The sequence below is a fragment of the Odocoileus virginianus genome, chromosome 9 (assembly GCF_023699985.2).
Source record: "Odocoileus virginianus isolate 20LAN1187 ecotype Illinois chromosome 9, Ovbor_1.2, whole genome shotgun sequence".
Classification (NCBI taxonomy): domain Eukaryota; kingdom Metazoa; phylum Chordata; class Mammalia; order Artiodactyla; family Cervidae; genus Odocoileus; species Odocoileus virginianus.
This window is the reverse complement of record NC_069682.1, coordinates 61215913-61238626: the sequence shown is the minus strand read 5'-3', so window position 1 is coordinate 61238626 and position 22714 is coordinate 61215913. Positions and strand designations below refer to the sequence as shown.

The following is a 22714-nucleotide window of genomic DNA, read 5'->3' as shown; positions in this document are numbered from 1 at the left end:
CCTGATGATTATCCACCCAGCGACACCATCCATTTACAGTGAGGAAACCAAGTCCCGGGATTAATCATCTGCCTGAGATCATCATGCCAGTAAGCCAGCTGGGATTGAACCCTGAGTCCACCTGACACACCTGTATTCCCCTCAAACGAAAAACCGTAAGAAGCTTGATCGTGTGGTTTGTGATGGAGGAGAAGCTGAGGTCTCAGGAAGGCATTCAGCGTCTCAGCTCTGCCCTTCGTGCGCGGTTGCCGCGTCCCACCCCTCGTGCAGTAATCCGCAGCCACCTGCCAGGGCGCCACCAACAGACCAGGCTGTGTTTCTCTAGAAGGGGCTCTTTGTACCCTGCCCCCCAAGAATAATTCCAGGGGGGTGGCTATCCTAGATCAGTCCTGAATGATCCAGGGGCGGTGGCTCCCAGTACACCCAGGTCGCAGTGTCTGTGGGAGGTACTTGTAAAATGACTCGACCCTGCCCCTCCTAGTCCTAGTAGAGGACAGAAAACCAGTGCCCGTGGGCAGATCAGGTGTCCGCGCTGAGTTCCTGACACCGTCCAACACGCAGTTGCAGAGCTGCAGGTGGTCTGATGGCCACGGCTGCTCTGAGAACCCTCCCGGCTCCAGCCGTCTGCACAGCGCGGATGGCTGCCTCTTTCCTGTCTTGGCTTTGTGCCTAGAGTCAGGCCCCAGCTGACTACACCCAGCTGGTCCTTCCCACACTCATCCCCTTCTCATTTTCATTTTCTTTCTTTCTATTCAATATTTTAAGAAAAAAAAGTTGGAGCACATACTTTGTGAGAGGTAAGGAAGTGGCCAGGTAGATGCTACACACGATGACTGTGTTAAGCTTTTCTGTGTAAACTGTCTCACCCAGTTCTTGTGGCAGCTCTGCGAAGTGGGCAGTGCATTTTACAAAGAACAGTTGAGGAAAGTCAGGTGGTGTCGCCAGAGACACCTACTCGACAAGGTTCCTAGTTCTTCCAGAATCAGTGCATTTTCATGTTTTATTAAGGCTTTTATTGAGCACCCACTGCAGATCGAGCCCTTTCATCATCTTGCGTGACCCTCCTCTGACCCAGGAATTTTATGGGTAGACCTAATTTTATGTAGACCTATCGCAATTTTATGGATGAGAAGACAGGCCCAGAGGTAACTAACTTAAAAATAGTCAAGAAACTAATAGAGCAGCACATCTAGGCTTTAAACTCTCTGATTTTCAGGTGCCTCCCTGAGTGGAACAGGAGAGCATATGGTGGGATTATTTTGAGACCAGAGATGTCATTCCCTGCTCATGGACCGCTCCTTAAGGCCAGTGCAAAAGACTATCAAATGGAAAGATGGACATCATAGTGGTGTGGCGGCAAGAGCAGGGGGTTGGGCCTGCGATCAGGTCCCTCCCAGCCACAGGCCACATCCTTGGGGGGCTGTCAGCCACTCTAGCATGCTGGTTAGAACTTCCTTAAAGAGGGGAGCCCTTCCACTCTGGCCCTCCACTCTCCATGCCACATGCCTCAGTAGTTAAATCTCAAACAATCCTTCCCCAGGAGAAAGGGAAGACCATGAGCCCAGGTACAGCAAGGCCCCAAAACAGGCTACATTGTCTGTGAATGACAGTTTTGTGTTCAAAGCATCTGTCTCCAGGATTGCTAAGCCCCCTAAAGGGGAGATAACGAGTGGGTGTGATTATTTAGATGCTAATGAGCTGAGGTTTTTATTTAAATTTATTTGAATGTTGATAACTGATTTAAGCACACCAATCCGAGACAGTTTTATCAGAGATTCTTCATCCTAGCAGAGTGAGTCTCAAGGTTAGGGAATGCATCATAAGGACCACCTGGAGGGCTTGTGAAGATAGGTTGCTGGCCCTCACCATGGAGTTTCTGATTAGGTAGATCTAACATGGGCCCTGAGAATCCTCCTATGAAATGAAGTCCCAGATGATACTGAGGCTACTGGCCTAGGGACCACACTAGAAGAACCACTGTCCAGGTCCTGCTATGCACAGTGCGGCTCCCAGATGGTCAACATGGTTTTATCCACTGGGAGTTGTTAGCAGTGCAGAATCTTGAGCCCCACCCAGACTCACAGAACCAGAATCTACTGTTTAACAAGATCCCCAGGGGCTTCCTAGACACAGTAAAGGTTGGGACACATCCCTTCATGGCACTTCTTCCCATACTTGCCAGCCAGAGGAATCTCTTGGAGTGGTGAAGATTCAGCGTCTGGGGGCTGCTTCTCTTCTGACTTGAATTCAGAAGATGTGGGAGGGTCCCAGGGATCTGAGACTAGCGAGCCCCCTCAGGTGATGGTGACGATCAGGGAAGCCTGGCTACCCATTTACCTTGGGTCTGTGTCCCTCAGAACAGACCCAAACCCCAGAGCCAGATGAGAAACCTCTCTCTCCAGGATCGTGACGCGGCAGCTGCTTCTCCCCCACAAACAGGAACTTGGGGAAGGTGGCTCCTTGATGGTCTGTGATGCCGTCAGAGGAAACGGGTGGTTCTGAGAACCACAGAGCCTGCAGATGTGAGCCGGGAGCCCCAAGGACCCTGCAGCAGAGCTCAGAGATGCGGGTCCTGCTTCCCCACCTGGCTGTACTTGACAGGGCCACCTAGCCAGAGGTCTCCGAGGAGCACGGGGCTCCTGTCCCATCCCCGGGCTACAGACCGCTACCACAGGCAGATGCCGAGCTCCCCAAAGCTCCCTGAAGATTCTCACAGGCCAAGAGGTTTCTGGGTGGCCTAGAAGCAAGGACGTTGGCAGACTTCCAGAAGACTTTCCACCCCACCGAGAGCTCCAACCTCTTCAGCTAAAGCATGCATCTTAGCTGGGCCCCCGCCCCAAGACTCTGATGACAGGAAACCAGTAAGTATGCTTGTTTGTGTTTTCCGATGGCCTTGGGACTGTGAGGAAGGATGGTCCCCTCAAGACTGAGTGGGCTGTATGGTTGGAAAATAAGCTCAAGGGGAAGGGGAGTTGGTTCTGCTGAGGCTGTGAGAAGCAGCTTCTGAGGGTCCTCCTCTCCCCCTTTGTTGTTCCCTCCAGCTGCTTTTCATTCTGGTCCCATTCTGGTCCCGTCTCAGTTCCCAACTTGCTGTGTGACTTGGGGACCCTCTCTGAGCGATAGCTGTATGGTGTCAGTGGATACGAGGAGTCTAGATTATAACCTCTGAAGGCATGTTCAGTTCTGGAGTCTACAGTTGCTCTCAAAAAGGTCTTAAGCTGATCTTTCTCAGCTAAAAGGGAGGGCAGGGGTTCTCCCTTTAGCTCAGTCCAAATCTGTGACTTACCTCCACCACTGAGAAATGATCTTCAGAAGCACACACTCACAGAAGACCGAGGTCACCTTCTCTGGGCCCTGGTCACTGTTTGGAATGGTATCCGAACTCTGCCGATCTCTCAAAAGGTCAAATGCGATGATCAAAACAATGTGGGCCATGTGCTGACCTCAGCTGTCTTTAACTCTTTCCTTCTGCCCATGCCTGGGCCCCTGCAAAGTGCCTAACATGAGTAAGTTGTTCAGATACTTACACAGTTTTTATTAGATTCTTTCTCTTGAAGTTTGGGCCAATACCACCTCCTCCTCCTAGGTCTGCCCACCCACAGCTGCCCCCAGAAGTCTTCCTGACCTTGACCTGACCAGGTGAAGGGAGCCGGCAGAGTGCTGGGGGCTGGCAGCCTGAGTGCAGGGTTCTCCTGCCTCCGTGGGCCCAGCCCCCACCCCCACCTGCAGCGGGAAGAAGCCTCTGGGTTTAGTGTGGTTGGTAACTGTGGTGACTGTCTTGCTCAAGGAGAAGAAAGTAACCTTCACTGAGCACACAGTCCCTGCCAGGCTGCTCAGCTTCTCCTCACAACCTGTAGCATCAGTATTATTCCCAGGTCCACACATGAGACTCAGAGAAGTTGCCTGCTTTGCCTGAGGTCACACAGCTCGCGTTTGGTCGGTCTGAATTAAGCCCTCGCGCTAGCCAGGCATGATCTGTCCCAGGAGTTTTCTGAACTCATGTCTGTACCTCATACCCAAGGGGGAAGGAAAGGCTGGGACCAGCAGGACTGTTGAAAACCTGACCATGAAGAGCTGCCTTGACCTTGAGGGAAGCAGAGACCCCAGGAGGCAGCAGCACCAGCTTGGGCTGCCAAGATTTCAGGATTCCCAAGTCTGAGCAGGAAGTGGCTGCCAGGAGCCATCCCCTAAGGGTAGGCCTGAGCTCCCCCGGGAGGGAGAGCAAACAGATCCTGTTTTCCCCATGTCGACGGCATGAGACAGCAGATGGTTTCACAGATAAATGTTCTAACCTCTAAAGCAGGACCTTTACTCCTCAGACAGGATGGCTGGTGAGGCCACGGGAGCCCCTCCATGATCATGGCGAGCAGCTGTCCTCACCCAGGGCTGGGGAGATGTTCAAAGGCAGGATGGAGCCTGCCGTGTCCCCACACTGCTGTACTCGTGTCCTGTCTCTAGAGAAAAGACTGAAACTGTCTCAAAGAACGAAACCACCTTCCTGCAACATCTTAATAATATATTGTTTGAAAAAATCAGCATTACCATGGAAACCTGAGAATTTAAATTATTCTAAGGATAATGGGCAAGATCCCCTGGAGAAGGAAATGGCTACCCACCCCAGTGTTTTTGCCTGGAGAATCCCATGGACAAGGGAGCCTGGCAGGCTACAGCCCATGGGGTTGCAAGAGTTGGGCACAGCTTAGAGATTAAACAACAACAAACAAGGATAAGACACCTATCCAAAGAGCTTATACTCACTCCATCCATTTAGATAATGTGCATCAAGTGCCACATGTGGGTGAAAATACTGAGAAAATGGGCAAACGGAGAGATAGATCCTTGTTCGCAGCATGCTATGGAATCGTGACTGGTTAAACAAGCACGCGAGTACATGAATAATTAAAAATTGGGAAGAGCACAGCAGGGAGCTGAGAGGGACATAGAGGAAGGTCCCCAGAAACAGCCTCTGGTGAAGTGACGTTCAGGGAATGAGAAAGGAAAAGCGGGCGCTGGCCAGCCTCTTCACACGCGTTATCTCTCAGGCCCGTATGGTGGGTGTCGTTATCCCCTTTTTCAAATGAGGAAATGGAGGCAAAGAGAGGGAAATGGTTCGACAACCAATCCTGAAAAGACTTGCAAGTCATCACTGTGTCATACAGTCTCCCAGGCATCTTACTTTGCCCTGTGACACTAGCCACTCAGTGTCAGCTAAGCTTGCGAGACACGCCAGCTCCCAAGCCCCCTCAGATCCCCCTTGCCCACCTAGCCATGGGTCCCAGTGTGCCTGGAAGGAATGAACTCTGTCCTGTCATTGGCCCCTGCCTCCCAGGTGACAGTATGTGATCCCAGGTCAGGCAGTGGTTCTGAGGAACCATAGCAATGAGCAGCTAGGGCTGGGGGATTCAGGGAAAACTTCCTGGGGAGGGTGGGATACGGACAGGCCGGAAATGGGAAAAGGGTCTTCCAGCCAGTGGGAGGGGACTTCACACAGGGAAAGGCCCAGAAACATTGAGTGGAGCATGGCTGTAGCATAGAAAAGATGGGATGAAAAGAAAACAAGTTCCGGTTTACAGAAAGCCTTCAGATTCTAGTGAGGAGGTTCTGGAGCCTGGTCCTGACAGGAGGGATCGCATTCCCTTGTGTCGGCCAGGAGGTCAGCAGGGCTGAGCTGGGGTGGGGGGGGCACTAGGCTCGGGGAGCCGTGGCATGTCCCCATCACAGCATCTCTTTCAGATTTCTCTTGGCGATGTGCTCCTGAGTGTTCTTCTGAGGAACGATGGGAAGTCAGCCCAGCAGGGGGAAAGCCCTTCCAAGCCCAAGCTTCAGCCCCTGTGTGCAAGACCAAGATCCTGAGCCCAGGCAAGCAGGTAGGCTGTGGGCCCCAGGGCAGCCACTCCAGCACAGCTTTAAGTATCAACACAGCTTTGAGCGTTTGCCTCCCCATGAACCACACGGCCAGGGTTCCTGCTCTGGGGGAGCGTACATATTAGTGGTCAGAACATTAAAACAGATAAACCTGAATATGTGAGAGGGTGACCGGAGCGAACCGGAGGGTGTGATGGGCCCCCAGGCATCTCCCACGGCTTCCCTCCTCCTAACTCAGCTTATCCAGAGACTGAGTTGCCGCACTCAGACCAGCCCACTTTCACTGCTCTCCAAAGCTGCACCGTCCATTACCACAGCCACTAACCTTATGTTGCTATTTCGGTTTAGACTGAAATTAATTAAAATCAAAGATTCATCTCCTCAGTCACACCAGCCTTATTTTAAGTGCTCACCAGCCGTATGTAGCTAGTAGCTACCTTATTGGACAACACAATTATAGAACATTTCCATCAGCACAGAAAGTTCTGTTGGATGGTGATGCTGTTATCCTGAGAGGTGCTATGAAATACTTGAAGCAAAATAGAGCTATGATGCCTGGAAAAAGTGAGTTCATACAAGGCATAGGCTGAACCTATCATTGTGGTTTTCTAAGGTAGTCCTGACTAAAAATGTCTGTTTTTATGATGATTCAATTCAGTTCAGTTCAGTTGCTTAGTTGTGTCCGACTCTGCAACCCCATGGACTGCAGCACACCAGGCTTCCCTGTCCATCACCAACTCCCGCAGCTTGCTCAAACTCATGTCCATCGAGTCGGTGATGCCATCCAACCATCCCATCCTCTGTTGTCCCCTTCTCCTCTCGCCTTCAGTCTTTCCTGGCATCAGGGCATTTTCCAATGAGTCAGTTGATTAAGATGATTAGGCCATCAAGATATCCTGCAGTATCTAATACTTCGATGTTAGAACTATAGCCCCAGTTTGTTTCTTGTTCCCTAAAACAGCCCACAAATCCTTTCTAACATCACTTTCTTTTTTTTTTTTTTAACATCACTTTCTGATTTGGGCTTTTGATAATGCATTTGTCAGCAGCGCCCAGAGAGAGAGAGAACTAGTAGAGTATGTGTGTGCACATGTGTGTAAGAGAGAATTTAAGAAATTGCCCCACACAGTTGTGAGTGGCCAGTCTGAAGTCTGCAAGGCAGGTCTGCAGGCTGGAGACGCTGGAGGAGTTGATGCTGCTGAATTCCAGAGTGGAGCCTGGAGGCAGGATTCTCTCTTCCTCCAAGGACATCAGCCTTTTTCTCTCAGTCATCAACTGACTAGAGAAGATCCACTCACATTGTGGAGGGTAATTCAAAACCTCCTGATTTAAATCACTGGAAATGACCCTGATGCTGGGAAAGGTTGAAGGCAAAGGGAGAGCGGGGTGGTGGAGAATGAGATGGTTGGATGGTATCACTGACTCGATGGACACGAAGCTGAGCAAACTCCAGGGAGGACAGAGAGGCCTGACGTGCTGCAGTCCACGGTGCTGCAAAGAGTTGGGCACAACTTAATGACTGAACAACAACTGACTTAAATGTTAATCTCCTCTAAAAAAAACAGCAGCATAGCAGCGTCTAGACTAGTATTTGACCCAATATCTGAGTACTGTGGGCTAGCCACACTGACACACAAAAGTAACCATCACAGATAACAAGATTACTCTAAACCATCAGCACTTTTAGGAGGAAGAACACAGCCACACAGTTAAACAGAAGTGGGAGAGTGCAGAGCCACAGTCTGGATGTCTGTGTTTGGCAGGTGTTGCCCCCAATCTGAGAAGTCCTCTACATTGGCGGGGGCGTCCTTTCCACTTCTCTGCCTGCATCCCCAATATCCTCCTCTTTTTTTTTTTTTTATTTATTTTCTTTTTGGCCACACCGCATAGCTTGTGGGATCTTAGTTCCCCGACCACGGATCAAACCCGTGCCCCCTACAGTGGAAGTCAGTAGTCCTAACCACTGGACCCCCAGGGAAGGCCCAGTATCCTCCCTTCTTTAATACCATCCTCCCCCAGATCCCAGATCCAGGTGTTATTGACACCTGGACCCTGCAGACACCTGGTGGGCAGACAGCTGCCTCCTCTTCACCACTCACTGTACACCCAGAGTCTGGGGCCCTGCAGGAAGAGATCTGGAAACCACACAGACCTCTACCTTGTTTCCTCTGAATCTGCCACAGGCAGTGCCCCCAAGGCAGCTCTGACTCACAGCGAGGCAGCTGAGAGGGGTGACCCCCAGCAGGTGTGCTGGGGCCCTCCCTGCCTGTGGGAACAGAGGGCAACTGGGTACCCCCCTCTCCCAGGGTCTCCAGGGGAAGGACAGGCCACAGCTGTGGACAAGGCAGGCATAGCCCCGAGACAGGAGCTAAAGCAACCATCAGTTACAATTGTGTTAGATTTTGGTGACAAGTTTTAAGGGTCTCTGATTCAGAGGGTGAGCTGAGGGGCTCGTCAGGGAAGGGACATTTCATTTCATCCAAAGAGTGAAGGATGAAGGTGACTCAGCCACTGGAGGGGACCCATCAGGGGGCAGCATGTGCAACTCAGTGGTTCCTGGGGATGCAAAGCCAGGGCTTCCAGAAGAGAAAGGGGCCCTTCTGGCCAACTGCTTCCCTTCTTGTCGCAGGACACTCTCAGACTTACTCGCACCATGTATTTGAGCATCAGGCATTCCCCTGCCCCGTGGGATGGCCAGGCCCCAGGCTCTGAGGACGCCAGTCTGGGGTCAACAAGGGGATCTCCACGTGAGTCTGGGAGAACATGCAAGAACCGGTCCATTTCCAGAATCTCAACCTCACTCTGTCCATGTCCTGGAGGCCCTCAGCCCCCATAAAGAGTCCAGCTCTGAGTCTGCCCCGCCCCAACCCCTGGGTCCTTGTCTGTCCTCTTCTCTCCCTCCCTCACTTCCTGGGGCCCCAGCTCTGTCTAGAGGGCCTCACAGAGGCCTCTCAGGCCCTGAGGAACATCTATGAGTTACATAAACCTTTCTTTCTGGCCCTGACTGCTTCTCATAGCTTGATGCAGAGGCCCCTACTGAGATGGGACGAGGAGGAATGGGAGGGGGCGCCCCTGGGGTGTGGGTGAAGGGTGCTCAGTAGGATGGGATTTTTCAGTAAAAGTGAGCCTGGACGGGCATCAGGAGGTCTAGTTAGACGGGACAGTCTGGGCCCCAGTGGGGCGAGGGGATGAACATCCTGTGCTAAAGGTAGCCGCTTGCCACCCGCTCTCCAACTTCACGATTAGGCCTCAAGGCCCCTCTGTTCTCAGGACCAGTCCTGGTGGGGTGGGGTGGGGTGGGGTGGGGGTGGGGGTGGCTCTGTCTCCCTGACTCCCTCTTTGCATGTCAGCCTCCCAGGCAGTCTGGGCCTTTCAGAGATGTGCTGTGCAGGCCAGTCCACCCACCCTGGGCCCGTGGGTGGAGAAGGACTCCCAGCAGAGCGCCCTGCAGAGCCTCAGTTGCCTTGCAGTGTCATGGGGCTGAAGAGAGATGATGCATACAGAAGGTGCTCAGCAAGATATGGCAAGTGTATGACTAGGACACTTGACAGAGCCATGCGCTCCTGCTGGGCGCCTGCTCTGGGCCAGGCCTGTCTCAGAAGGCCTGGGGCTGCACTTCTGAGGGGACAGCACAGACTTGAGCCTGTGGCTCAGAACAAAAGTCATGAGAGAACCAGTCTGCCCACGTGCAGGCACTCCAGAGTTACAGTGCCCGTCCAGATGGGTGATGTCCTGGGCCCCTCGAGGAGCCCTCACCATCCTGTGTTCCCCTCCCAGCCCCTCAAAGCTGGTCCATCTGGTAACCACCTCTTCAGTGCCTTTCAGAAGCTGAGCTCAGAAATCCAGGCTAATACCTGCTTAAAACTGTCAGTTTTAAGTTTGCTGAGCAGCAAAATTCCTCTATCAAATCTCCTATGATGATCTATGTAACAGTGAGGTTGTAGGGACTTCCCTGGTGGTCCAATGGTTAAGAATCTGCCTGCCAGTGCGTGGGACACGGGTTCTATCCCAGGTCCAGGAACTAAGATCCCACATGCTACAGGGCAACTAAGCCTATGCGCCTCAACCACTGAGTCCACACACTCTGGAGCCCATACTCCACCCACCACAGCAAGAAGCCCACACACTGCAACTAGCTAGAGAGTAGCCCCTACTTGCTGCAACTCGAGAAAGCCTGTACACAGCAACGAAGAGCCCATGCACTGCAACAAAGACCCCGCACAGTCAAAAAAAAGGGGGGGGGGTTGAAGTCAGGAGCCCCACTCCCCTTGCCGCACCAGTCCTCTCCCTGAGGGGCCCCAGGAGATGTCTGGGTGCCCTAGGGCTCTACACAGCCCTGTGGAAAAGCATCAGATCCAGGCACCCTCTGGGACCCCAGCAGACATGCCGCCCGGGTGCCTGTGGGAGGACTGATGGAGGAGCCCAGCCTCCACTGGACCTCATGTCTGGCCGGAAGGTGACCACCTCTGTCCCTCCCTCCAGAGAGGAGCCAGGCCAAGGCTGTGGCCCTGGGCAGTTTCCCAGTGGGCGAGCAGGCAGAGCTGTCGCTGAGACTGGGTGAGCCGTTGACCATCGTCTCAGAGTAAGTCCTTCCAAGGGCACTGGGTGGGGTGATCTGTCCCTTCCCCCAATCCCTAAAGATGCACTCATGGAGGGAGGGGCCCCTTCCAGGAGAAAAGAGTGTGGCCTTTGGTTCTGAGCTCACACAAGCTGAGTGTCTACAGCTTGACACTCCTGCAGAGAGAAGCAGTGGGGAGGGGCCCTGAATCAGACATCTGCTGCCCAGGAGGTACCTCGATCGGCTGGTGCAAGGAAACCTGGGACACTCAGGTGGGACAGGTGGCCACAGGACCCAGCCTGGAGGGTCCCCATGAATCCCCCAGGAGTACTTCCCAGGGCCTGGCCTTTCTGAGAAGGGGGCCCCCTCATCCTTCTCTCTCCAGGGATGGAGACTGGTGGACGGTGCTGTCAGACATCTCAGGCAGAGAGTACAGTGTACCCAGCATCCACGTGGCCAGAATCTCCCATGGGTGAGTCCCCACCCCAGGCCCTGCCTCGGGGGGGCTTCCTGCTGTCTCCTCCCACAAGCGTGGTTCTGTACGCCCAGTCTTATCTGAGCAGAGCTGGCGTCAGTGGCGAATCAGGCCAGGACCCTGTCCTCCAGAGGAGCTGACAACTGACTCTTAGGTCAGCCTGTGAGGCTTGGGAGCCCAGGGGAGGGTGCTCGTGAAGGCCTCATGGAGATGTGGCTCCTGATCCTTAGAGGGTGGCCAAGAATTTGGTGAGGAGGACACGGCAACCCACTCCAGTATTCTTGCCTGGAGGATCCCATGGACAGAGGAGCCTGGCAGGCTGCAGTCCACGGGGTCACAAAGAGTTGGACACTACTGAAGTGGTTTAGCACACACACACACGCAAGAATCTGGTGGTGGAGAATGCTGAGCATCAATGTCCCCAGGGAGCCTCCTCAGGTGGTCCTTCCAAGAGGCATTTACTTGGGATGACTAGACTTGGGCACACATGGTCTCTTATAAAGTGTGAGCCATCTTTTGCCAAGAGTAAGGGACAGACTGACTCCCGAGCAAATTCTGTGTCGAGAGAGAAAGGCAGTGAATAACCTGGAGCCAGGAACATGTCACTGTGTGTGCTGTGACAGCCGCTCTTCAGTTATGAGGAAAACTCAGAAGTCAGGGACGGCCTTACTTTCTGAAGCTTCACGGGATGCCTGGCTCTGATCCTGAGACATGAGAACCCCTCACAGAATCAGTTCACACAGAGGTCGGGTGAAACCCACCTGGCCTACACGTCTCTCCGTGGTGTAGGCCTGCTGGGCAGAGTTTTGTGTCCAAAGCTAACACTGAAGTTTGAACTGAGGAGACACTGGCTACCTCTAAGAGTCAGTCCCCTTTCTGGCCATGACTTCATTCGTAGCCTCTTTATGAAGGGATGTGTTTTATTTGCTATAAAATTAGGCTAAGTTTGCTGCTGGCACCAAGAGAATCACAGCTTCTCTATTTACTTGGGATCAACTCAACCCTGACTCTGGCTTAGACTGTGAAAATTCAGAGAATGACAACCATTTCCATCAAATTGGCTTCTTAAGGCTTTGCTAGGGCCCCCCAGCCTGATGCAGGGAAAGATTGAAGGCAAAAGGAGAAGAGGGCGTCAGAGGATGAGATGGTTAGGTAGCATCACCAACTCAGTGGACTTGAATTTGAGCAAACTCCGGAGATAGTGGAGGACCAAGGACCTGGTGGGCTACAGCCCATGGGGTCACAAAAAGTTGGACACGACTTAGCCACTGAACAACAGCAACAACCCAGGAATGACTCTGGGGACAGTGTGATGCAGATGGACTAGTACGCCAAAAAATTCCTGCAAAACTTCCTTTAACTTTCCATGGCAATGAAGTCCCTCGTGGACATATATGGGTGAGGGATTAAATGAAGAGAGAAGGAAGATGTGGGCTCAGAATTATCAAGAATCCCAGCATCAGAAGCACGTATGGAGATCCGTGGGCTACATGATTTTTTTCCTCAAAATTTTAGAATGTCTTGAACATTCTAGTTCCAAACTTTCAACCCGCAAATAAGCTCCAGTGGAAGTGAGATTTCAGTGATAATGGGTAAATGTTCACCTGCACACCATTTGGCTACATAGTTAAACTTTAAACTGTTCAAATAAAATATTCACTAAACTTAAAAAAAAAAAAAGAAAAGAACAATTCTTAGAGAGGTGAAGGCTTAGAAATGTGAGTGAATGGCGTAGGGGTGCTGGGGGAACTGGGTGGGTGACAGGAGAGGATCTGGGATCACCTAACCTGCCCCCAGACCCTGGCCATTTGGGAATGAGGTCTCCAGTCGGAGAAGACTGGGGCTGGCCCTGTGAGATTGTCCTCTGAGGGCCCTGGAGCCAGGACCAGGACACAGCTGCGGGGCCTGAGAGACTCCGAGGCCAGCTCTCCATGGGACAGTTGAAATTGGAGGTCCACGGAGGCAGGAGAGGTTCCAGTAGGGTCTTGGCCCACCCACCCCCAGGCTGACCCCCGACCGTCTCTCCCCACCCCCAGGTGGCTGTATGAGGGCCTGAGCCGGGAGAAAGCTGAGGAACTGCTGCTGCTGCCTGGGAACCGTGGAGGGGCCTTCCTCATCCGGGAGAGCCAGACCAGGAGAGGTGGGTAAGCTCAACGCCACCCTGGGCTCGTCCCTGTCATGCCAGAGCCAGGTGTGATGTGACTTGGGGGTAGCGGTAGGAGGCCAGATGTGAAGGGCTGGAGACTGGCCTCGGAGTCGGGCGGCCTGACTGACTGACCACATGCTGCGGCCAAGAGAACCCATCAACAGCAGGGAAAGGGGACTCCCCTGGTGGCTCCAAACGCAGGGGGCCCTGGGTTTGATCCCTGGTTGGGGAACTAGTTTCCACATGCCACAACTAAAGATCCCATGTGCTGCATCTGGGACCTAGTGCAGCCACATAAATAAGTGAAAATATTAAAAAAAAACAATGAGGCAATGACCTGCATTTCCAAAAGTGGGTGTGAATTGCCCACAGAAGGGATCCAGGCTCAGCCAACACTTTGGCAACCAGGACTTATCATATAATTATAGGAGAGTATAGTTATTCCCTGCATTGACCAGCAATGATTTCTCCTCCCCAAGACACAACAGGATCCTGATCTCTCGACAAAATGTTGACAAGTTGACAAGGTCTCTGTGCTTTGGGTCATTAGCCAGTTGGAGCCAGAGACCCCACCAGGAATCACCTCATGACCCTCCTCTCTCTGCTGTGCAGATGGGGAAACAGAGGCCCACAGAGGGATGGAGACCTGTCACACTGCACATCCAAATGGGGCCGCTCTCACCCCAGGTTCAGGGCCTTTGCAAACAAAACATGAAGTCAGGTCTGTCTCTGATGCCCTTGCTTACTCTCTGAATTGCAGCCAGACGTCCCTTACAGCAGGGACAGAGAGGAACAGTGTTCACATTTATGTTAGGCCCTTTAATTGCCTTCACACAACCCTGTTGCGGCGGCAGGGTTGTACTTACAATGTTCCCATTTTACAGATGAGGAAACTGAGACTTTTAGAGAAAAGAAACTATTTCCCTAGGGAGACACAGGTAATAAGTTCAGAGCTGGAGTTCAAACCCAGCTGAGGTTCATCTCACTTCAGGCCCCCAAGAGAGGCCCACCTATGATGATAACGGTGATTCATTGCAACCTCAGGGATGGACTGGGGAGAGGCTCTGTAGGATGGGCTTTGTGTGCTTGTCCTAAACTGAACTAACTTTGATGCATTGTCTGGGGCGTACTCAGTTCTCTACTCAAGTCTCTTTCCTGGGGCTCCTTCCAGCACATGTTTGCCTCTCCTTTCCTTTCTTCAGGAGCCCCGTCCCCACTCCACCTCTCCCCAGCCCCTCCTACTGTTTTCCAGAAAATACCAGCATCACCCCCTCACACATACCCGTAGGCTGACCAGGGCCGGGGGCTGGCTCAAGTGCGGTAGCTACAAACAGGAAACCACAGCGGTGCTGTTGGGGGCAGGGGTGCTGCAGACCAGGCCCCATGAGCTTGAGAAGCCACAGGAAGTGCTCCAGTGCTCAGCTGCCCCACCCCCACCCCTTCTCTGGCCTGGCTGAACCCCAAGAGCATAGTGACCGGAACTTATTGCCACTCTGCCCCCTTCCTAAGAAGGTATATACACAGGAGGAACCAGTGGAGAAATAAAGGAGAAAGCAGATGAGAATCCGTAGGGTCTTTTTTTTTTCCTTCCAGTTTTATTGAGACATAACTGATAGCCAGCACTGTATGAGTTTAAGGTGTAAAAGGATCCATAAGATCTCTAAGGACCCACAAAACTGTTGGGATTATGGTTAGATTTGACTCTAAAGTTTCCCACAGCAATGCCAGAAGGGATTAGTACAGAAGGCAGCTCTCATCAAAAAAGAAAGAAAATCTCCAGTTCTACAGGAAAGGCAGCAGTTTCCCATTACTAATTTTTGATCTCTCATCTGGGGCTTCCTTTTGGAGAATGCTTGTCAAGAAAATGGGTCATGACCCATTTGTGGGTCAAGAAATCAGGTTAATTCGGTGGTTATGGACCAGTGGGTCTCAAACCTGGGTGGCCATCAGAATCACCTGGAGGTTTTTTTAGACCAAAGACCCGGTCCAGGCAGTTCTGATTTTGTAAGTCTGGGGCCTGAGAGTTTGCCTGTCCAACAAGTTCGCAGTTGATGCTTGCTACTGCTAGCCTGGGGACCACACTTTAAGATCGAGACCTAATGGGCTTCCCAGGTGGCTCAGTGGTAAAGAACCCACCTGCAAATGCAGGAGATGTAAGAGATGCAGGTTCGATCCCTGGATCAGAAAGATCCCCTGGAGTAGGAAATGGCAACCCACTCCAGTATTCTTGCCTGGAAAATCCCATGGACAGAGGAGCCTGGTGGGCTACAGTCCAGGGGACCGCAAAGAGTCAGACACGACCGATCTAGACCTTGGCTATGTATTGGAATCATCTGGGGGAGATTGATAAATTACTGATGCCTGCCCCCCACCCCCAGACTTACTGATTTAATTGGTCAAGGGTGTGGCCTGGGCCCTGGAAGCTATAAAAGCCCCTCCACCCCCAACCCTGGCTGATTCTGATGTGCAGCCAAGGTTGAGACCCATTAAGCTGGTGAATCTGGACCGGTGAGTGTTTAAAGTGAAGTACAGCTGAAACATTAGGGTGCCTCACTGGGGTTGGGGGAAATACTACTTCATCAAACTTTTGTTTTCAATCATTTTAACTGTGTCCTGGGTCACAGTGTAAAATTTCGTACTGTGGTTTGTGGTCAAAAAAAAAAAGTTTGACACTAAAGCTGTAGGGGCCCAAGTGACGCCATAGAATGGAGGTTCTGAGACCCGAGTGTACAGGTATCGTCAGGGAAACATCTTGCCGGTATGTTCCTGGGCCCCACCGCAGACCTGTGGGGCGCAGAGGTCAGAAATCTGCTTTCGTCACAAGCTCTCCAGACAGTTCTCCTGTTCTTTTAAGTTTGAAAACACAGTTCCAATCTAGGGAACCCAAAATCAAGTAATGAGAGACAGTGTTTTTCCATGTTTGCATAATGCATCTTGTCATGTATAACGGTAATTAACTGTTGACTGAGTGGGTAAAACCAGGATCAGCTTTTCTTTGGCTCAAGGTGCAGATGTACCTCTGGAAGGGGAATTCTACAGGGGCTTTGAGCCTGTGGGTGGACCAAGGAGGAAGTCCTGGGGCACTGAGCTCCCAAGAACACAATTCAGGGCCTGGAGTCGGGAGGGGAAGAGGCCTACATCTACATCTTCCCCGAGAGTCCCTGTGGCGTACCTTGTGTTCTAGGGAGCCATAGCAGGGCCCAAGTCAGGCTGAAAATCTTGGTGTGTGAAGGGGCTTGAAGGACTTCTGGAGGTTCCAGGACTGTTCCAGAGGCCACCGCCAGGACCAGACCCCAAGAGCACTACCCTCTTGCCTTCCTACTGTCCTACTGTGTGTTACTCTGTTGAGCATAAGAGATGAGCTGTACATGCTTCCTGCCCCTGCGGGGCTCAGCTCTGTGCGTTCTGTCAGCTGAGAAGCACTTATAAGCATCTCCTCTGAGTCAGGCCTGCTAAGTTGTGGTTCCTGCCCTTGGGCTCCAGACAGTTGAGGGTCCAAGGTGCAGCATCCTCCAGGCTCTTAGCTTCTCAGAGGTCTCAGTGGAGGTTCAGAGCTTTTAGTCTAATCCCTCACACCACTGTGGACCCCTCCCCTCCTCCTGGCATCATCGTCAGAACACCTAGAAGAACCTGGTGCCTGACCCCACAGGTTACTGCAGGCCAGCCTGTGACCTTGGCTAAGTCTGCCTGAACTTCCTGCAACCCCAGTACATTGCCTTTTCCCCCATGGGTCTCCCAGTGGCCCTGCACCAGCCACAGCTCACAGAGCCTGCCTTCCGGCCCACTGCCTACCAGAACACTCCGTGAACAAACACTCCTTGTTCTTTCCATTGCTGCATCCTTGCACACGAGCCTCCCTCAGCCTGGAAAGTCCCCTCCTCTGTTCTCCCACTTGGCCAACTCCTACTCTTCCTTCACGACCCATTGCAATGTCATGTCCCCAGGTTGTTTGTCACCTTTTGCTCTCAATTCCCATAGCTACCTGAAAGGACCTCTTCTGTAGCCGCAAGACATTTATTTCTTAAAACAAAGTCGGGTGTGTGGTCTGAGAGCAGGGGAACTAAACATAAGGATGAGGACCATAAAGGAAAATTCTGGCTGAGGCATGTGCCAGTGAGACATCCCTGGCACATGCCCCAGAGAACGAAGATCTGATTACCTGTGTCCCGGGCTTGCACAGTGCCAGCTGCTGCTCAACAGATATTTACTGGATAAATGGATGAGTGAGTGAGTGCATATGTACACTGAGGGGAGGACAGGGGGTGAAGAAGTGGGGCAGGGTAGACTGCCCCCTCACACCGTCAGGGCTCACAGCAGTTGGCGTACAAACGGTGGCAAGGACTCCGCAAGTCTGCTTTTAATCATGGCTGTGTCCAGTGTTCATCACTGAGATTCAGTAATTCATTCAGCAAATATCGCATGGTGACTCTGTGCCAGCCGCTGCTCTAAGTGGTGGGAATTCAACAACAGAAAAAGCAAAATACCTGCCCACTGTTTAGTTGGCAACGTGGACAGTGAACAAATAGTAATTAAGCATCTGATCATGGCAAGTGCCCTGGAGTAGGAAATGGCAACCCACTCCAGTGTTCTTGCCTGGAAAATTCCATGGACAAAGGAGCCTGGTGGGCTGCAGTCCATGGGGTCGCAGAGTCAGACACGTCTGAGCACACACAGCCACAAAGGAACAAGAACGCAGCAGTTAGGAGGAACCCAGTAAACAGGCGCATCCGCTGCGGGAGGCAGGTGCGTGCCTGGAGCAGGTTCAAGGTCACCGAAAGTCAGGTCACACGAGGTGTTGCCAGGGTAAGGGCTTCTGATCTATTTTAAATGTGACAGGGAGGGTTCTAAGCAGGGGAGTGACATGATCTGATCCCTATACTGTGCAAAGAGAGGATCTGGCAGGGGATGAGGTGAAAGTAGGAAGCCACAGTAAGAAGTGGTTGGCTTCCAGATTTGTTCTGAACGTAGCCAGTACATTCAGGTTTTTCTGTAGGGCTGGAAGGGAGATTAAGAGAGAATGGAAGCTGTGAGGGATGATGCTGGGGTGTTAGGAGCTTAGTAATGGGTGAATCGTGCAGCTGTTTTCTGAGATGGAAAGATGGTGGGCAAATAAATTAGAACCATCCCTCGTGAGGCTCACCGTTGGTTATATGATGGGTGGGGTAGTGTTGAGGGAGAGCTGGGGCTTCTCCCAGGCAGAGAATGAGCTCTGGAGAGTTGTCTGAGTAGGAACTGAGTTGTAAAAGGAAGACTTGGTGTTGACTCAGGCGGAAGAGTGTTCCATATAAAGGGAACAATGTGAGCAAAGAAGCAGAGAACAGATAAGGAGTGTTGGATGCTTGCTATATGCCAGACCCTGCTGAATGTTTTAACTGCTTTACCATCTGAATCCTTGTGGCAATCTCCTGAGACAGGGACAATTATTATCCCCCTTTATAGATGAAGAAACAAATCTGAGAGGTCAAATAATGTTTTAAGAGACACAGGTAGGTTATAGTATGCAGGGGTGTTATATGGTGTGACTCTATGGGATATGAACCCAGAAAGTCCAAGTTTAGAAGATGTCCTAAAGCTGGGAGACAGCAGTAGATATTTGGGACTGCTGCAGCATGCAGTGAGATGGGACAGCAGGACACCAGGCACAGAGAGCGGTCACAGATGGCCTTGGTAGGAGACCTGTCCCCACATGGAGTTGGCAGAGCTTATTAGCTCTGAGTCTGCCAGTCAGGTCCTCAGTGTAGCTGTGAGGACCCTTCCTGGTTCTGCTAACTGTGGTGACAGTGGCCAAGATGGGGTGGCTGGAGAACCAGGCCCCAGAGAGGAACTTGGTCACTTAGTTCAGTTCACTGGTTGACCTCCAGAGACTATTTTCAGATAATGTAGCCCTTTCCCAGCCAGAGAACTTTTTCAGGGTGACAGCACAGCTCCAGAAGAGATACTTTTCTTTTTTAAAAAAATGTTGGCTGCTCTGGGTCTTCATTGCTGCAAAGACTTTCTGTCGTTGTGGTGAGCAGGGGCCACTCCTTGTTGCAGTGCCCGGGCTTCTCATTGCAGTGACTTCTCTTGTTGCAGAGCACAGGCTCTAGGTGAGTAGGCCTCAGTGGTGGCAGCACACGGCTCAGCAGTTGTGCTTCATGGGCTTAGTTGCTCCGGGGCATGTGGGATCTTCCCTGACCAGGGACTGAACTGGTGTCCCCTGCATTGGCAGGCGGACTTTCAGCCACTGGACCACCAGGGAAGTCCCAGAAGAGATTCTTAAAGATACAAAGTCAAGGTGTCTCCAGAGTCAGAAGACAAAGAAAAGGAAGCAGGGACCCTACTCCATACTTCTCAAAGTATACTGACTTCATAGCCGGTAGCCTTGCTAAATTCACTTATTAGTTCTAGTAGCTTTTTTGTAGCTTCCTTAGGTTTTTCTACATATATGATCACACATTATCTATAAATAGTTTAATTATTTTTCAACTCATAGACCTTTCTTTTTTTTTTCTTGTCTTGATTGCACTCGCTACGACCTCTAGTATATAACAAGTAAAGTTGTAAGAACATTCTTGCTCTGTTCTTTTTTTTTTTTTTTTTTTAAAGTTTTATTAGTTGGAGGCTAATTACTTTACATCATTACAGTAGTTTTTGTTATACATTGATATGAATTAGCCCTGGATTTACATGTATTCCCCATCCCAGTCCCCCCTCCCACCTCCCTCTCCACCCGATCCCTCTGGGTCTTCCCAGTGCACCAGGCCCGAGCACTGGTCTCATGTACCCAACCTGAGCTGGTTATCCGTTTCACCCTAGATAATATACATGTTTCAATGCTGTTCTCCTGAAACATCCCACCCTCTCCTTCTCCCAGAGTCCACAAGTCTGTTCCATACATCTGAGTCTCTTTTTCTGTTTTGCATATAGGGTTATCGTTACCATCTTTCTAAAGTCCATATATATGTGTTAGTATATTGTAATGGTCTTTATCTTTCTGGCTTACTTCGCTCTGTATAATGGGCTCCAGTTTCATCCATCTCATTAGAACTGATTCAAATGAATTCTTTTTAATGGCTGAGTAGTATTCCATGGTGTATATGTACCACAGCTTCCTCATCCATTCGTCTGCTGATGGGCATCTGGGTTGCTTCCATGTCCTGGCTATTATAAACAGTGCTGCGATGAACATTGGGGTGCACGTGTCTCTTTCAGATCTGGTTTCCTTGGTGTGTATGCCCAGAAGTGGGATTGCTGGGTCATATGGCAGTTCTATTTCCAGCTTTTTAAGAAATCTCCACACTGTTTTCCATAGTGGCTGTACTAATTTGCATTCCCACCAACAGTGTAAGAGGGTTCCCTTTTCTCCACACCCTCTCCAGCATTTATTGCTTGTAGACTTTTGGATAGCAGCCATCCTGACTGGCGTGTAATGGTACCTCATTGTGGTTTTGATTTGCATTTCTCTGATAATGAGTGATGTTGAGCATCTTTTCATGTGTATGTTAGCCATCTGTATGTCTTCCTTGGAGAAATGTCTGTTGAGTTCTTTGGCCCATTTTTTGATTGGGTCATTTATTTTTCTGGAGTTGAGCTGGAGGAGTTGCTTGTATATTTTTGAGATTAATCCTTTGTCTGTTGCTTCATTTGCTATTATTTTCTCCCAATCTGAGGGCTGTCTTTTCACCTTGCTTATAGTTTCCTTTGTTGTGCAAAAGCTTTTAAGTTTCATTAGGTCCCATTTGTTTATTTTTGCTTTTATTTCTGAAATTCTGGGATGTGGGTCATAGAGGATCCTGCTGTGATTTATGTCGGAGAGTGTTTTGCCTATGTTCTCCTCTAGGAGTCTTATAGTTTCTGGTCTTACATTTAGATCTTTAATCCATTTTGAGTTTATTTTTGTGTATGGTGTTAGAAAGTGTTCTAGTTTCATTCTTTTACAGGTGGTTGACCAGTTTTCCCAGCACCACTTGTTAAAGAGGTTATCTTTTTTCCATTGTATATCCTTGCCTCCTTTGTCGAAGATAAGGTGACCATAGGTTCGTGGACTTATCTCTGGGCTTTCTATTCTGTTCCATTGATCTATATTTCTGTCTTTGTGCCAGTACCATACTGTCTTGATGACTGTGGCTTTGTAGTAGAGTCTGAAGTCAGGCAGATTGATTCCTCCAGTTCCATTCTTCTTTCTCAGGATTACTTTGGCTATTCGAGGTTTTTTGTATTTCCATACAAATTGTGAAATTATTTGATCTAGTTCTGTGAAAAATACCGTTGGTAGTTTGATAGGGATTGCATTGAATCTATAGATTACTTTGGGTAGTATAGCCATTTTGACAATATTGATTCTTCCAATCCATGAACATGGTATATTTCTCCATCTGCTTGTGTCCTCTTTGATTTCTTTCATCAGTGTTTTATAGTTTTCTATGTATAGGTCTTTTGTTTCTTTAGGTAGATATACTCCTAAGTATTTTATTCTTTTTGTTGCAATGGTGAATGGTATTGTTTCCTTAATTTCTCTTTCTGTTTTCTCATTGTTAGTGTATAGGAATGCAAGAGATTTCTGTGTGTTAATTTTATATCCTGCAACTTGACTGTATTCGTTGATTAGCTCTAGTAATTTTCTGGTAGAGTCTTTAGGGTTTTCTATGTAGAGGATCATGTCATCTGCAAACAGCGAGAGTTTCACTTCTTCTTTTCCTATCTGGATTCCTTTTACTTCTTTTTCTGCCCTGATTGCTGTGGCCAAAACTTCCAAAACTATGTTGAATAGTAGTGGTGAGAGTGGGCACCCTTGTCTTGTTCCTGATTTCAGGGGAAATGCTTTCAATTTTTCACCATTGAGGGTGATGCTTGCTGTGGGTTTGTCATATATAGCTTTTATTATGTTGAGGTATGTTCCTTCTATTCCTGCTTTCTGGAGAGTTTTAATCATAAATGGATGTTGAATTTTGTCAAAGGCTTTTTCTGCATCTATTGAGATAATCATATGGTTTTTATCTTTCAATTTGTTAATGTGGTGTATTACATTGATTGATTTGCGGATCTTGCTCTGTTCTTAATCTTAGAAGGAAAAATTTAGTCTTTCCCATTAAGTATGATGTTACTTATAGATTTTTCACAGATCCTCTGTGTCAGGTTACGAGGAAGTACCCTTCTGTGATAGCAGTATAGTTCTCCAATAATGTCTAGGTCCTAATCCCTGAAACCAGTGAGTGTGAATTACCTTACACTGCAAAAGAGAGTTTGTTGATGTGACTAAGGGTTTTGAGATGGGGAGATTACGGTGGATTATCCAGTTGAGCCCGATGAAACCACAAGGGTCTTTACAAGAGGGAGGCAAGAGGGTAAGAATAAAGATGGAATAAGGGGCCATGAATTAAGGAATGCAGGTGGCTTCTAGAAACTGAAAAGGCAAAGAAAGGGGTTCTCCTCTAGAGGCTGCAGAAGAAATACAGGATTGCCAATACCTTGATTTTTGTTCAGTGAAACCCATTTCAGATTTATGACCCCCAGCATTGTAAAATAATCCATTCTTGTTGTTTTAAACCTCTAAATATATGGTAACTTGTTACAGCAGTGGTAGGAAACTATTACACCTTCTATTTGTAGTTTTATTTTTAAAAAATCATAATTGAGCTGTCAAATTATTTTTCTACATTTCTCCAGGTGATTGCTTTTTACCCCCTGTATT

General features: G+C 49.9%; 1 protein-coding gene across 2 annotated transcripts in view; it reads left to right on the top strand.

The window, feature by feature from the left end:
* Nucleotides 1-24: 24 nt before the first annotated feature.
* SLA2 (Src like adaptor 2) overlaps nucleotides 25-22714 on the top strand; it is a 31059-nt gene continuing 8369 nt past the window's right edge. The window contains exons 1-6 of one of the 2 annotated variants that reach the window (XM_070472599.1): nucleotides 25-2861; nucleotides 4022-4193; nucleotides 5734-5867; nucleotides 10348-10447; nucleotides 10809-10895; nucleotides 12935-13038. In XM_070472599.1, coding sequence (XP_070328700.1) covers nucleotides 5777-5867; nucleotides 10348-10447; nucleotides 10809-10895; nucleotides 12935-13038 — 382 coding nt within the window. In that variant the 5' untranslated portion in view covers nucleotides 25-2861; nucleotides 4022-4193; nucleotides 5734-5776. The remainder of the gene's footprint in view (nucleotides 2862-4021; nucleotides 4194-5733; nucleotides 5868-10347; nucleotides 10448-10808; nucleotides 10896-12934; nucleotides 13039-22714) is intronic. The other variant, XM_020892060.2, reaches the window with a different exon arrangement.